Here is a 14,849-nt window from a genome sequence, read left to right as displayed (position 1 = left end):
TCAGCCTCCTCTTACTCCTTCAATCTGTGTGCGAGTCTCAAGAGGGAACAGATTTACTAAAATCAAACACTTTGACAATCCTGCTGATAATCTCATTATCGGTATTCCTGCTGGTCGTCTCATTCAGCGTCTCTTCATCCATTAACAGCCATTTTTAATCTGTGTTCTCCAGCCCCTCCTTCAATTTCAATTCTCTGTCCTTCCTTTCAACGTTGCCGTGTTTTCTTGCCTTCTCTGTCTCCTCTTCTTCCCTCATTTACAACATTTCTGCCATCTTCTGCATATTAACTCCCCTCTAATTTCTCTGCATCTCCAGTCATCCCTATTCTTTTTTGTCCTATTTATACTCTACAGCACTCGCACACTTTATTAAACCCTCTTCTGTGTATTTTATTCGTGTTGCACTCCAGAGTAATTACAGGAAAAGGGGTGGTGATTAACATATGATTATCTTCTGTGTGCTTGTTGTTATTGTTGTTGTTGTATTATTCATGCAAAACTTGATTCCCTCGTGGCTGTTTTCTTCTTTTCTCTACCATCATCCCTCTCTTTTTTTTTTTTTTTACCCCTTCTATTCCCCAGGTGGTTCGGGATCAGATCTCCCACTGTACGGTGAAGCTGCGTCAGACCACAGGGCTGATGGAGTATTGTCTGGAAGTCATCAAGGAGAATGACCCCAGTGGTTTCCTGCAGGTAAGCTGCAAAACAATACAAGTCTCCTTTTTCCATTCCCCAAGTACAGCTGGGCGATATGGAGAAAATCAAATGTCACTATACTGTCGCTCTTGACCAAATATCTCAATGTCGATATTGCGACTATATTGTAGGGTTGGCAATTGGTGCTTATACTAAATATTTATTTTCTCAAGGAGATTTTAGATGAATTATCATCAGTAATGTGAATATATCTTTTAAATGCGTAAAGGCAAATAATAAAACGGCTAGAAGTAAGGTAAGTTCAGAAAAACACGTAAATCATGTTACTGTAATGTAGTCTTTAAAACGGGAAAGTCATATTACGATATTCAAAATTTAAGACGATATCTAGCCTCATATATCGATATCGATATAATATCGATATATTGCCCAGCCCTATCCCCAAGTTACATTAATAAAGTGGAGCAAAATGCAAAATGTTTCCCAGTGCACCAGTTCCCAACCTTTTTGGCCCACGAACAGAGTCGTGACCAGTTCCACCAAAGAAGATTTCTCTTGCTTTTGCTATATAATAGTTTTTTAAGCTCTGGAGAAGTGAAATCAGCCATGAAATCAGGTTAGGGCAAAGATTAGAGAAAAGTCAGAAAAAATTGTATATTCCCCAATTCTCATGCTTATTCTGTTCAACATCTACATGCTCCTACTAGCTCAGATACAAATAGAAAACGTCAAATATTGTACTATAACTGTGGTCTCATACAAGCTCTGAGTAAGTGCATTCAACAAATCAATAATTGGATGTGCCAACATGTTCTCCAGTTAAAACAAAAAAAGAACAAACTGAAGAAGAACAATTCAAAGTTAGCGCTCGGCTTCAGTCGCTAACATTACAGACCACAAACCAAGCCAGTAATCTTGGCTTAGTCATGAAACTAAATTGTAACATCCACATTAAGACAACTATAAAAGCAGCCTTCAGTATATATCAAGATTTAAAGGATTTATGTCCCAGCAGGATTTAGAAAAACAGCTAAGAATATGACTCAGACCCAATACATTTTAGATAAAGTTGAATTTCAAAGTGAAAAATAAGCACCACCAAAACTGAACTGATAGATGCAGTTGAAGTTAGTTTGCTGTCAGATGCTTTCACTGCCTTTGCTGAGCAATTTCACCTTGTTAAAATCAAACTTATTGGACATCTTTGGTTTAAGTTGACAGTTTTATGGCTAATAAACTTCAGCGTTGAGCTGAATCTGATGAAATGATGAGCAAACACAGTATTACAGTATATCGATGCATGTGCTTGACAGTGGCCTGTGTGGAGAGACCTTTTACCCATTATGGTGAAATAGTGGGGAAATAGGGAAATACAGTATGTTAATACGTTATTTCAACAATAAATTTGGTGTTTATGTCAGTAACATTTCCTTTCCTTTAATTTTCTGATAATGTTCTGATTATTTCCTTGTTTCCTGTTAAAAGGCATTCAAGAGAATGGGTTTGGAGTCCCAGTTCCGTTTCAGTTAGTTTTAGTTGTAAATAAATGTGTTGTCCTCAGATCTCCGATGCCTTGATCCGGAGGGTAAGCATGACAGAGGGCCAGTGGGGGAAAGGAACCCTCACCCCCAGGATGACCAGCGACTTCGACCTCACTCTGGACAACGGCCCCCTCCTGCAGACCATCCACCAGCTGGACTTTGTCCAGATGAAAGGTAAAAACAGAGGAAATAATGGGTACAGACACCTGAGGCACTTAGACAAGAGTGGGGTAGAAGAGAGAAGGCAACTTTCTATAAACTCAAAGAGGCAAGTTCAAGCCCTCATGAGTGCTAAAGTCTTCTCGACTGAAGACAGTAAATCCCTATACCAGCCTGTGGAGGAGCTGTTCTATAGTCAGACTGATCTGTGTTGTGAAAAATCACTATAATATACAGCACCTGAGGTGTTTGCAGTACTGAATCGTTGGTTTATAGTAAGGTTTTGGACTCATTTTACCAAGAGAATTGTTAAAATATGAATGTTAAAACATAATTTTACCTATAATATTTCTGTATGTTGTATCTTTGTAATGTATTACGGACACTAATGGGCTTTTTTTTTGTAAAAAGTTTGCCGTTTTTAGAGACAGATTTTTCTTGCATATGACCTCTTAATCTTTTAAAATCACAAATTGCTGGATGTGTGCTTAAACATTTGTGTTTGGTTTGATACCTGCTTTACACAGTATGATATCTCTGACACACTGAAAGTGTTTGCTAAAATATTCTGTAAATTACTCATGATATGGATGGATGCCTTTGATTATTGACTTATAAATTCATAATTGAACATAAATGAATTTATAAATTCATAATTTAATCTATAAATAATAAATATTGAACAGTTCTTTGTGCACTGCAAAGTCATATCCTGTGTGTGTGTGTGTGTGTGTGTGTGTGTGTGTGTGTGTGTGTGTGTGTGTGTGTGTGTGTGTGCGCACGTGCGGCCGTCCTTTCATATCTCACTAGGCCGTAATCTGGCCTGGTTTTTCTTCTCCTCAGTCCCAGCTGCTCCCATGCTCCAGCTGGAGGAATGCTGCACTCAGAACAACAGCGCCACGTTGTCATGGAAACAGCCGCCACTCTCCACCATCGCCGTGGATGGCTACATTCTGGAGCTGGACGATGGAAACATGGGGCCGTTCAGGGTAGGTTTCCCTGCGCAGGTACTCTTTTGTCTCCGCCCGTTAGGATTTATCTGTCGACTTTAATATAAGACAGACATTACTTTTACTTGGGAAAAGCTCAACAGGGGAATCTTTGTTGGATTTACATTTAAATTACAAGACAACAAGTGGAAAAAAAGGACCAGTTAGAGTAATAATTTACCTTTAGAGAACACCACCCGTCTCTCTCTCTCTCTCTCTCTCTCTCTCAACAAAGACTTCTTCATTCGCTGCCATGGAGGACACCAGCTCAGCCAGGGGAATGTGAAAGGAACGCTTTGTCGCCTTAAATCGCTCTCTCGTACCACGCAGCTCTGAGTGATATTAGAGCAGCTCATGTGACATACTGTAGGGACACGACGTCAGGAGAAAGGGTCTGTAATGTAGCTGCCAGCTGGGATGATCCCGTAGGAAGTGTGATCTGGGATCAAAGCGGTAGCCAAACCCTCTCCAGAGGTGCACCATGTAATCTATCCAGCTAAGACCCTCCTCAGTTCTCTATACATCCAGGCCCCTGCTTTGTTATAATGGCAACTTAAACCCCCTGAACAATACTCTAAGTACAATGGCAGAGGATATCTGTGTCCCGCCTCTAAACCTGTAAAGTGCATAAAATTCAATCTGGGTGATCTTTCTACTTTGTTAAACGGATGTTAAACTTTGGAATGAATCCCCTGGCCAAGTAGTTAAGGAGATAGATAATAGAGTTAGTAGATAATCTCATATTCCCCAATTTTAGATAATTTATTCATCTAGAAAAGTATGCAAAAACAGCCTAGGGTTTAAAGGGTTAACAGAGCCTCGAAACACAACTAGATCCAAATGTAGTCCCCATATTTCAATCTCAGCCTTCTCTCAAATGTTGCCATCTTCTAATAGCTCCTAAAAAGCACACCATGTCTATCAGAATCCTCTAAACAACATAATGAAAGTGGTTTGAATTGAATGTTCTGTTTGTGTAAGTGTGTTATTGACTTTTACACTTCTTAGAACTGTAAACAGATGTCAACTTTAGGGCTTTGTGAGTAGACAGAGCATCAGCTAAACACTCTCTGTGTAATGCGAATGGTCCAGCAGCTGTTTGTAGAGGCATCCTGTTTTAATTTGATCTCTGAAGCCAGCTGTCTGTCTGAATGAGCCTTCATCCTTCTGTCTTAATCACAACTGTTGCATAAGAGGGTGATCATTTACATCCAATCTGCCAACAGATTCGCCAACTGCATCCGCTGACTGCTAATTGGTTAGCAGTCGATGCCAAATTATGTTACAGCTTGGAGACATTTCATCTGAATTTTAACTGTTAGCCGTTAACATTTAACTGTTCAGACTTAATATGGTATTTATTGTGTTTAAAAGTCCAGTGTGTAACGTGTTGTTCATTATCAAAATCTGTGTTGCCCAAACTTGTCCTTTTTCATGAATATTTACCTCCACCATCAATTCCAAGTATTCCTTTTGGCTTGGAATTTTACATTTGCATGCATGAACTGGGGTAGACGCTCCATATTCATGCGCCATCTTGAAATACGTTAGCCGGTAAGGGACATACAGGACATACTGCTCCGCCTTTCATGTTTTCGCTGTCCCATGATAAACTCACAGGTGCTGCTAATTGCTAATGGGTATCGTAGCTTCCCGGCCTCGGAAAACATGGAGGACCACACATATTCAAAATCCAAATTTCAGGAACAGGAGTCTTCTTCTTTGCCCCCAGAAAAAGAAAAAGGATATTTAAAAGAGCAAGAGACCAGCGTGAAGGCTACCGTAGCCGTAATACTGTACGTACTTCGAACTGCGTGGTGCGAGAGAGTTGATTGCGATATATGATCTCAACGCTAGATGGGAGAAATTCCTACACATTGGACCTTTAAGTTGACTGTTTTACTAAAGGTTTTTGTATGCTTTAAATTGTCTTTAACTTGAACCTGAGTCATTTTATGTCATACCTATATCTGGTGCTACATTTTGCCAAAAAACTATTTACTTTCCGATTTGTGAGAGGGAAGTTTTCCTTTCTCCTCTGAGTCATCAAGGCTCGCCAACGCAGCACCACACTGAGCTTGGCAAGTTGTGTGTCCCCATGTCTATTTATACTCCGGTGTGGGCTGCCTCACCCACGCTGAGTTGTACAAACTCACACTCTCGCTTATTACACTCAACCGTCCCAAATCCAAATGGGACGCTCCTTCAGAGGCAGAGTCGTGCGGGTTAAAAAACGAAGCAGGGCTCTCTCTGTGTCATATTTACGCACTTGATGTATCTGCCACCTTAACAGGAAGCATTTGTGTGTCTTTACAGGAAGTGTACGTGGGGACGGAGACCATCTGCACAGTGGACGGGCTCCACTTCAACAGCACATACAAGTCCAGAGTAAAGGCCTTTAATGCCAGCGGAGTGGGCCAGTACAGCAAGACGCTGATCATGCAGACCTCTGAGAGTACGTTAAGCATCTTTTCCTTCTCATACTACTAATATGGCTGTATGTCTTTAAGGGAAAAAAAACACTCTCAAAACAGAATTCATTTATTCGTTCAGTCTGTATTTAGAATAATATTGTCAAAAAGTTAGAGTCCAGATAGAGCCGAGACTCAAGTCTGCGTTGCCAATAGAATAGACTCATCCATGCTTCTTCACTGGCAGTACTGAACTCAGCCACCTGCATGTATTTCTTATTAAGCAAGCAACCTTTATCGACAGTATTTATCTACACTTTTAAAAGCAGCAGGTCAGAAGAAGAGCCTGGCAGATTTATCTGCCAATAAGTGCCAAGAAATGGCAAACTAGGTTTGAGTTGATTGAGAAACAACACTGAAATCAGTTTGTCACTTGGTGTTCCTTTTTTTCAGCACTTTTGCTTCTCCAAATGCCTGCCACATGTTTGTTACTGTATCCCTGGGTTTCCCAGGTGTTGTAACACCGTTCTTACTCTTTGTTGTTATTGTACACATTTTCTTTTGCATGATTAGATCCTGAAAAGTTTCTTGGTTACATTTCTCTTGATATCGTATTGGATTTATGCCATGACGAATCCAATCTGATTGCCCAGGATGTTGTGCTCTAGCAAACAGCTGGCAGGTATTTTATCACAGGTCTAATAACGGTAATAATATAATTTCGTAGTTACTATCACTTCCTGAGATCACAGACTAGAGTCCCGGCTCAGTTTCCTTCTTCTTTTGGATGTGAAGCGTTCATTAACAGCACAACATTTTGACTTATCTTACAAAGATCTTAAGAATAATAAATTGTTGCTGCCAGACTTAAGCCTTGCATCTTCAGAAAGACAACTTCTTAGAAATTTAGGGGAAAGGAGAACATATTTGGCCACTTCTTTTGCACTTTTTTTTTTTTCTTATTTCAGATTTAAAACCATGCACTTTGAGTTTTTTAATGATGGGTTCAAAGAGATATCAAAGCGGGCCATCAAACATCCTCATCCTCTTTTTTTTCTTTCATGTAACACAAACATAATAACAGTAAAAGCCTCCAAAATATCGATTGCAAGGTTTTAAACCAAAAGCAGTAGCAGGATGTGAACTCTGTTTGAGGGTGTGTTTGAGCCTTTAAACCAGGTACATCCAGTAGCAGATGGTTTGTATATAATCCACCCATGTGCTTGCTTTCCCATTAGTTAAATGCTGCTCTGCACACAGGGAAGCTTGTCATCCATCAGTGGACCTGAAAGCGCCAGACAGCCTCCCTACCTGGCAGAGAGAGCACTCAGCAGCTGCTGGGGGCTGCACAAACTGATCTAACCACTCAGTGTTTTTGCAGAGATCTGTCATCCTTCACCTGGACAACTGGGCTTTGATTTTGTCGGTTTTATTTCCCGCATGGAAAGGAGGACGTTTCTCCATCAGAACCGTCTTTTCCTTTATTTTCGTGCTTGTTCTTTTGGAGGCTCCCCTGATCTGTTTCTAGGAACTCTTTGCTTTTGTTTTTAAGGATCTCATCTGTGCTGTTTGGGCTGCCTGATCAAACCTGGTTTTTACCCTCTCCTCCATCCCTCCCGACCCCTCTACACTGTCTGCTTTACTGCTTCGCTACGCTCTACTCCTCCTTCCCTCTTTTATTTCTCCCCTCTTCCCTCTCCTTCTCTACTCCCCCCTTCATTTCACATTCCAGCTGGACTCCCTCCATGTGATATTCAATCTATAGGCACAGGTATGGACGGCTCTCATTGCTGACTGTTTCCACACTAATCCCCCCTCGTCGCCATTGCTTGTGTCATCAGTGCAGTGCTTCACTCTCAAACCAGCAGGTGGGCAGTTTGCTGCTCTGTGGGCTGCACTTATTAAACATTCGCTACAAGCTTCTAATAAATGTCTTTGTTTTATTTCCTTTGGGAAATAAAGCTATGTAATGAAACTTTACTGCACATGGTGACACCAATGAAAGATGGTGGACAAGCAAGTCCAGTGGAGCCCATATAAAGCGCAAACATGCATCTGTTAAACTCCCATATTTCTCTGTGTAGAGTATAGAGCTATGTTAATTTACAACCCTGTGTCAAACTGTTTGCAAAGTTATTAGCATTTGATGTAGCCTGCTGCTTGCAGTGTAAGGCTTTGCAAGAGCTCACAGAAAGTGAAAGGGTCAGCTCACCCAAATTACAAAAACCAAAACGAACCCCTAGTGATGTCAATCCATGCAGATGGTTGTGGTTTTATTTGCTGAGGTTTTAAATCGACACCACCAACCCAATACAATTAATGGAAATTTAGAATTTTCTTTGTGCTGCATAAATTAAAGCAGTATTAAATTAAAATGTTTGCCACTTGGGGGCAGTGCTACATTGACATATTATCATCCTATAAAGTTTATGTGACCAACAATTACCAAATATTTGCATATTTACACTTTCAGTAGATGCAGAACAGCATGATCATTCAATTGAAGTCGTGTTTCTGTCCATCTGGTGAATGTAGGTCCATTAAGCTCTCACAAAGACCATAAGATGCAGCTCAAAACAAACGGCAATTATCGTTTCCAGACTGTCTGACACAGGTTTTATATTATATTATTAAGATTATTAAGATTAAGTTATAAGTTAAGTTGTAGAGTATGTTAAGAATTAACCATAAGAATATTAAACATAATATTGTTAGTGAATCTTCTTCTCATCTTCTTTCATATAATTATAATTCCTTTCATTAAGTGTTTACAGTGTAACTTCCCCTCATCTAACCTCCAGCCTCTAGATTCATGTCACTGTCTTTTTAAAGTCATGACCATTGCATCAGGTGATATTATTGATGCTAAACAACAGCGTGTGTAACTCTCCCTGTGTGTGTGTGTGTGTGTGTGTGTGTGTGTGTGTGTGTGTGTGTGTGTGTGTGTGTGTGTGTGTGTGTGTGTGTGTGTGTGTGTGTGTGTGTGTGTGTGTGTGTGTGTGTGTGTGTGTGTGTGTGTGTGTACACGCAGTCGCTTGGTTCACCTTTGACCCAGCCTCCGCTCACCCGGACATCGTCCTCTCCAACGACAACCTGACGGTGTCGTGCAACAGCTACGACGACAGGGTGGTCATGGGTAATTCTGCCTTCTCCCGCGGCGTTCATTACTGGGAAATGACCGTGGATCGCTATGACAACCACCCAGACCCGGCTTTTGGGATCGCTCGGGCCGACGTGCTGAAAGACGTGATGCTGGGGAAGGACGACAAGGCCTGGGCCATGTACGTGGACAACAACCGGTCCTGGTTCATGCACAATAACTCACACACTAACAGGTAAGGAGTCCAAGTCTTATTTCATATAAAAAAAATACTAAAAGCCCTGCATTCAATACAGGGAATGTGAACTGATTTGTGTTTGTGGTCCATTGATAAAAGACCGTAAGATGCAGCTGAAAGCTCCAGAAACAGCTAATAAGCTCAGACTTTTTTGTTGTTGTCAATGACTATTTCCAAGTTCAAGAATAAACTCTGACGTACAGTGTTTCAACTTTTGTATTTTGGGTGAACTAACCCTTTATAAGAGACAAACTAAGAATTTATTTTAAAAAGTACCAATAAAAAGATATAGTAGGGGCTGCCTCTAGCTCACCCAGTAAGAGCGTTCGCCCCATGTTGCCTGAGTCCCTTTGCTGCGTGTCATCCCCCATCGCTCTCCCCCTTTCATGCCTATCCACTGTCACTATGTAAGAAAGGGAAAAAGCCCCCAAAGATAATCAAAAAATGAACATATAGTATAAGTAGCAATACAACAATTCAAAAACACTCTATCACAAATAAAAGTCCTGCATTCAAACTTACTTGCGTAAAAGTACAGAAGTATTATCAGCAGATAAAGTATCAAAAGTAAAATTACTACTACTGCAGAAAAAAATGGCCCCTGTGGTCAATGTGTGAGCAGCATTTTAAGGTTGTAGCTGCTAGAGGTGGAACTAGATTGAACTACTTTACGTACAGTTGGCTAGTTTTGTCGAGTGGTTCCCAACCTAGGGGTTCGGGCCCCTCCAAAGGGTCACCTTTGAAACACTGGATCATTTTATCTCTTTGGGTCTCAAACAGTTATTCAAATGAAACCAAGTTTAGAGGGGAAATGTCTGCCTGGTGTAACTGCTAACAACTCATAGATCTCTGACATATGACACAGGGTTTTTTGTAACAAGCCAAAAAAGTTGGGAACCACTGGTTTAATCTTTAACAATGTGTTGTATTTCATAAGATCTTGATACTCTTTTTTTTTTTTTTTTTTTTTTATAATATCTAAATCTGAAATGTTACAAGTAACTAAAGATGTGACATAAATGTAGTTTTTCAAATGTGGAGTAAAAACTACAATATTTGAATGAAAATACTCAAGTAGAGTACAAGTACCTCAAAATTGTACTTGAGTACAGTACATATACTTTTTAGCTCTGTTAGCATTACAGTTACAGGATGGGAGGACAAATATTCTGCAGGATGTAACTGACAAAAGCAGCAGTATATCTGTCATATCTTCAGTAAATTTCTCTGGTGCAGGACGGACGGCGGCATCGGTAAAGGAGCTACAATAGGAATTCTACTGGACTTCTCACGCGGCATCCTCATCTTCCTCATCAATGATGAGCAGCAGGGTCCAGTGGCTTTTGAAGGCTTGGAGGGCGTCTATTACCCCGCTATCAGTCTCAACCGAAATGTCCAGGTACCGACTGATATTGTGTGTATGTATGTACGGTATGTATGTATGTATGTATGTGTATATATATATATATATATATATATATATATATATATATATATATATATATATATATGAACTGTGGCTACACATTTAATTTAAACTACTTCCATTTCTGAATTGGAAAATTGGAAAATGAATCCCTTAACATACAGATTTATCCTTTTTGTTTTTCCTCAAGTGGCTTTAAATAAATGAATGAATGCTTATTAAGATTGATACCACTCTCATGTCTGTGTTAATATGAAGCTTCAGCCTGTTAGCGTACAGAAAAAAAAACTCCTTTTCTACTTTGGTTTTTATACGAATTAAAACACATGAGGGTTAGCTGTTTCCCCCTGTTTCCAGGCCTTATGCTAAGCTAAGTTAGCTGGCTGCAGATAGAAGCTTCATATTAGGGGGGAAAGACATCAAAGTGGTATTGATCATCTCATTTACCCCTTGGCAAAAAAGCAAATAAATATAGAACTTTTCCTTTAAGATTGTTAAATCTTCTTCTTCCAAAATGTATAACTATTTATAAGGTTGTTATAACCTGAGGACACATTATTCATATTGATATTCAGACCTAAGACTCAACTATTTTTATCTATGCACCATTCTATTAAATGGAAAAACAGCTCCAGGGGGTGCTGTTTTATAGCTGTCCCCGGCTCTCCCTCCCCGAGCAGTGCTGCAGGCAGAAACAGAGATTTTTTACTTGTAGATCAACAAAGTATCATATGGGCGCAGTTATTATTCATTAAAACTGCTTTTCAAGTTTTACAAATATGGGCTCAGAGGATTAAACCTTTAAAGAGGAAGCTTCAAAGACTCAACAACAGTTTGCAGCTGAATTTCTTATTGCTCTCAGTCAGTTTTCTGGTTTTTAATGCTGTCTCTGGGTGATGAAAGCCAAGCGCCTCCAAGACAAAACACTTCACTCACTGAGGAAATTGTTCAACAACTCCACCTGCTGGCACAAAACCAACCCTCTTTGCCATGTTTAATATTAACCCATATACTTGTATGTAAATGTTTTTCCAGATCACACTGCATACTGGTCTACCCATCCCTGACTTCTACTCTCCCGGAGACGCAGATCCCGCTGACTCTGTGTGCTAAAGACTCACCACCACCACCGGCTAGGGAAAACCTCTCCAGGATTTCCTAGGGTTCATCATGCTAGTCAATGACTATGATCCAACCCTCCCCCTTTCCTTCCCTCCCCCTCCCCCTCCCCACCTCCTCTTGTCCCCCTGACCGACTGACCCCATGACTCTCTGTAAGAGGCCCCATCCAGCGCTGAGCCATGCCTTTATCATGCCTAAACCTTGGACACATGAACTATCTGCAGGACAAAAATGGACCGTGCTTTGCAATGTGTACCTTGTATTTTGACCAGATTTACAGTTGAGGAAGATGAAATCCTGTTATAATAATCTCAAACTGATGAACTTGGAATTATGTGCAGGGATCAGAATATCTGTTTAAAGGAATGGTTTGATATTTTGGAAAATATACTCATTTCCTTTCTTGCAGAGGGTTAGATGAGAAGATTGACACTAAATTTGAAGCTAGTGTTAGCAGTCAGTTGGCTCAACCTCAAACAGGGAAACGGCTAGCCTGGCTCTGTCAAAAGTTCACAAATATGTCGCCCAACCACTTCTAAAGCTCACTTATTAAACTACTCTATCTCATTTGTTTAGTCTGTACAAAAAAATGACGTGTAAAAATGACATGTTGTGGTTTTAAGGGCACAAATATAGTCACATAACACCAGATAAATAAAACCAGAATGTCTCGTTTTTACATTTCAATTTTAAACTAACAAGTTGTACTGTAATGTGCTAATTAGTGAGCTGTAGAGATGCTGCTAGCCTGGCTTTGTCCAAAGCAGGCTAAGCTAACAGCCTGCTGGCTGTAGCTTCATATTTAGAGTACAGCCAATGAAAGTGGTATCACTTTTCCTAAAATATTGAACTTTTTCTTTTTAAGGAAGGAGTTTGTTTTGTAAATGAGTTGACTTGGAAAAATTTGCCCCCAGCATACCATCAGCATACAGTTCAGTATATCTTATTCTTCTTTCTTATTTTACATTAACAAGCACAATATCCTGTATATATTACTTTCCTGCCGTCAGTCTCGAACATCCTGACACATTTAAAACACCAGGGAGACCATGAGAGGGGGTCTTTTGTGTGTTTGTGTGAATGTGTGTGAGGTGGGGGTGGATCGGTTGAGGCAGGTCAGCAGCTGCTATCCTCCCTGCACCAGAACTCTCAGCCGCGTCACTGTCCTATCCTCACCTGTGTACCTGAGACGCTTTTCTTATTGGCTTAGCTTGTGTGATCCTTCTGTATCGTCTGTAATTTAAAAAAAAATTATATATATATATAATTTTTTTTACAGCATCGCCATGTAAAATGCTACTGGAAGCGAGGCCTTCTTGCAGCCTTTCTTTGCGGTGCAGTTCTCAGAACAGGAGGGATGGATTTTGGTTTAATGTATCATAAAAGCGGGCTATTCCGTGTGTTGACAATGGGTTAAAGATGATGACTGTGAAGCTCTTTGAATAAGGTGCTACAGCAGCTCGCTTCATTCTGGCTTTTTTTACTGTAGGTGACTGAATCCTGGTAGTTTTGTAATATTGTTATTGAAATGATCTATTACAAAGAGGTGTATAGCTAAGTAAGTTATTGATGTTCAGCATTGTTTCTTTATTTCATGTATAGTTATAAACAGAAGGAAAGAAAGTGTATCTTTTTGTCCCTTTTGAAAATGTAGTTTGGAGTTTTTGAGGCTTTTCAGTAATCGTGAGAACCAGTTTATGTCAGACTAAAGCAACAGGAACGGTGATGATGTACTGGGATGTTCCTGTGGCATCGCATTTGGGCAACAGCCTCAACATGCAACAATGAAGCCATGCTAGCAGCTCTGCCAATGCTGTACAGTGGTGCTTTGAGATAAATGCTAACCCTAGCATGCTAACATGCTCACAATGACAATACTAACATGCTGATTTTTATCGGGTATAACGTTTACCATGTTTACCATTGTAGTTATTTGCTAATTTGCAGTATACACAAAGTACAGCTCAGGATGATGGGAATGTCATTAATGTTGCAGGTATTTGATCATAAATCAAATTCTATGGCAACATTTTTTGACCTGATGATCACCAACAATTTATCCGGGAAGGAACCATTATTGTGTGTACCAAACTTAATTGCAATCCAACCAACAGTTACTGAGATATTTCACTCAAAACCACAAATGTCAACCTCTTGGCAATGTTTGTACAAGATGTCTTATGAATCCATCCAATAGTTGCTGAGATATTTTAGTCTGGACCAAAGTGGTGGACGGACCGATCGACATGGCTATCCCTGGAAACAGAGCAATAGCATGGCTTAAAAAAAAAAAAAAAAAAAAGTAACTGAATTGTTGGACTGGAACTGTTGCCCTTTAAGTTGCCCAGAAACTTTTCCCAGTGCATCGTCGCTTTGAGACATACCGTACATGTCTAGCATACACATAAGGTGCTATCCTGTGTTTGAGCTTCATGGGTGTGCCTTTTCTCCTCTTCAATACCCACAATATTATGAAACTTTGCTACAAACTAGATTAATTGCTTCAGCGGAGTCAATTGTAACATCTGTGATGCCTGACTTTACCTGCTGCTACATATTTTTTCTATCGGCAAAAGGGCAAACTCAACAATAACCATGTTTGTTATGAATATAATACCCACAGTATTGAAGGGAATATTTAGGGAGGTTTTTTTTTTTTTTTTTTTTTTTTTTTTTTTTTTTTTTTTTTTTCTTTTCTTTCTCCCCTGGATTAATATTGATTGTAAATCATCCAAGATATATGGGTTATGATATATGGCCGCTAAAATGGCTGCACACAGTAAACTATATGCTGTAGTTTTCAGTAAGGTATGTGCATGAGTGCTGACAATTGTGATAAACCAGACTACTACAGCGTTCAGCAAGTTGCACGGCCTTTGCTGCAAGGATTCAAGCTTTGATCGACGCAACGTTTAATTGGTGGATTTTCGTTCAAGCCTTTTGTTCGGTCCGTAATTATAAAGTACAAAAGCAGCCCATTTAGCAGAGGGACACTGAGCTCGGACAGAGACAAGTGCCATTATCACAGCATTACATAACCTCAGATTCCAGGACAAATAAACCAAATGGCTTTAGTTCAATAAATCACTTCATTAAGGGGATTTTCCACATGTCCAGTAGGAGATGACACACACATATTTTACTTTTCAACACAAATGATCTTCTCATGGAACATTTTCGGTGTGAATAAGTGAGGTTATATCTTTG

General features: G+C 39.9%; 1 protein-coding gene across 5 annotated transcripts in view; it reads left to right on the top strand.

Annotated features, from left to right (window-relative positions):
- trim9 (tripartite motif containing 9) overlaps positions 1-13,944 on the top strand; it is a 42,657-nt gene extending 28,713 nt beyond the window's left edge. The window contains exons 4-11 of one of the 5 annotated variants that reach the window (XM_039786407.1): positions 583-693; positions 2,219-2,372; positions 3,201-3,346; positions 5,663-5,801; positions 7,490-7,528; positions 8,789-9,092; positions 10,332-10,494; positions 11,557-13,944. In XM_039786407.1, coding sequence (XP_039642341.1) covers positions 583-693; positions 2,219-2,372; positions 3,201-3,346; positions 5,663-5,801; positions 7,490-7,528; positions 8,789-9,092; positions 10,332-10,494; positions 11,557-11,634 — 1,134 coding nt within the window. In that variant the 3' untranslated portion in view covers positions 11,635-13,944. Of the gene's footprint in view, positions 1-582; positions 694-2,218; positions 2,373-3,167; positions 3,347-5,662; positions 5,802-6,995; positions 7,620-8,788; positions 9,093-10,331; positions 10,495-11,556 lie in introns of those variants that run through there. The other 4 variants (XM_039786406.1, XM_039786409.1, XM_039786408.1 and 1 more) reach the window with 4 other exon arrangements.
- The last annotated feature ends 905 nt before the right edge of the window (positions 13,945-14,849 follow it).

Source organism: Perca fluviatilis, chromosome 20 (assembly GCF_010015445.1).
Source record: "Perca fluviatilis chromosome 20, GENO_Pfluv_1.0, whole genome shotgun sequence".
Classification (NCBI taxonomy): domain Eukaryota; kingdom Metazoa; phylum Chordata; class Actinopteri; order Perciformes; family Percidae; genus Perca; species Perca fluviatilis.
The sequence above is the reverse complement of the archived record's forward strand: the minus strand, read 5'-3'. Positions and strand labels throughout refer to the sequence as shown.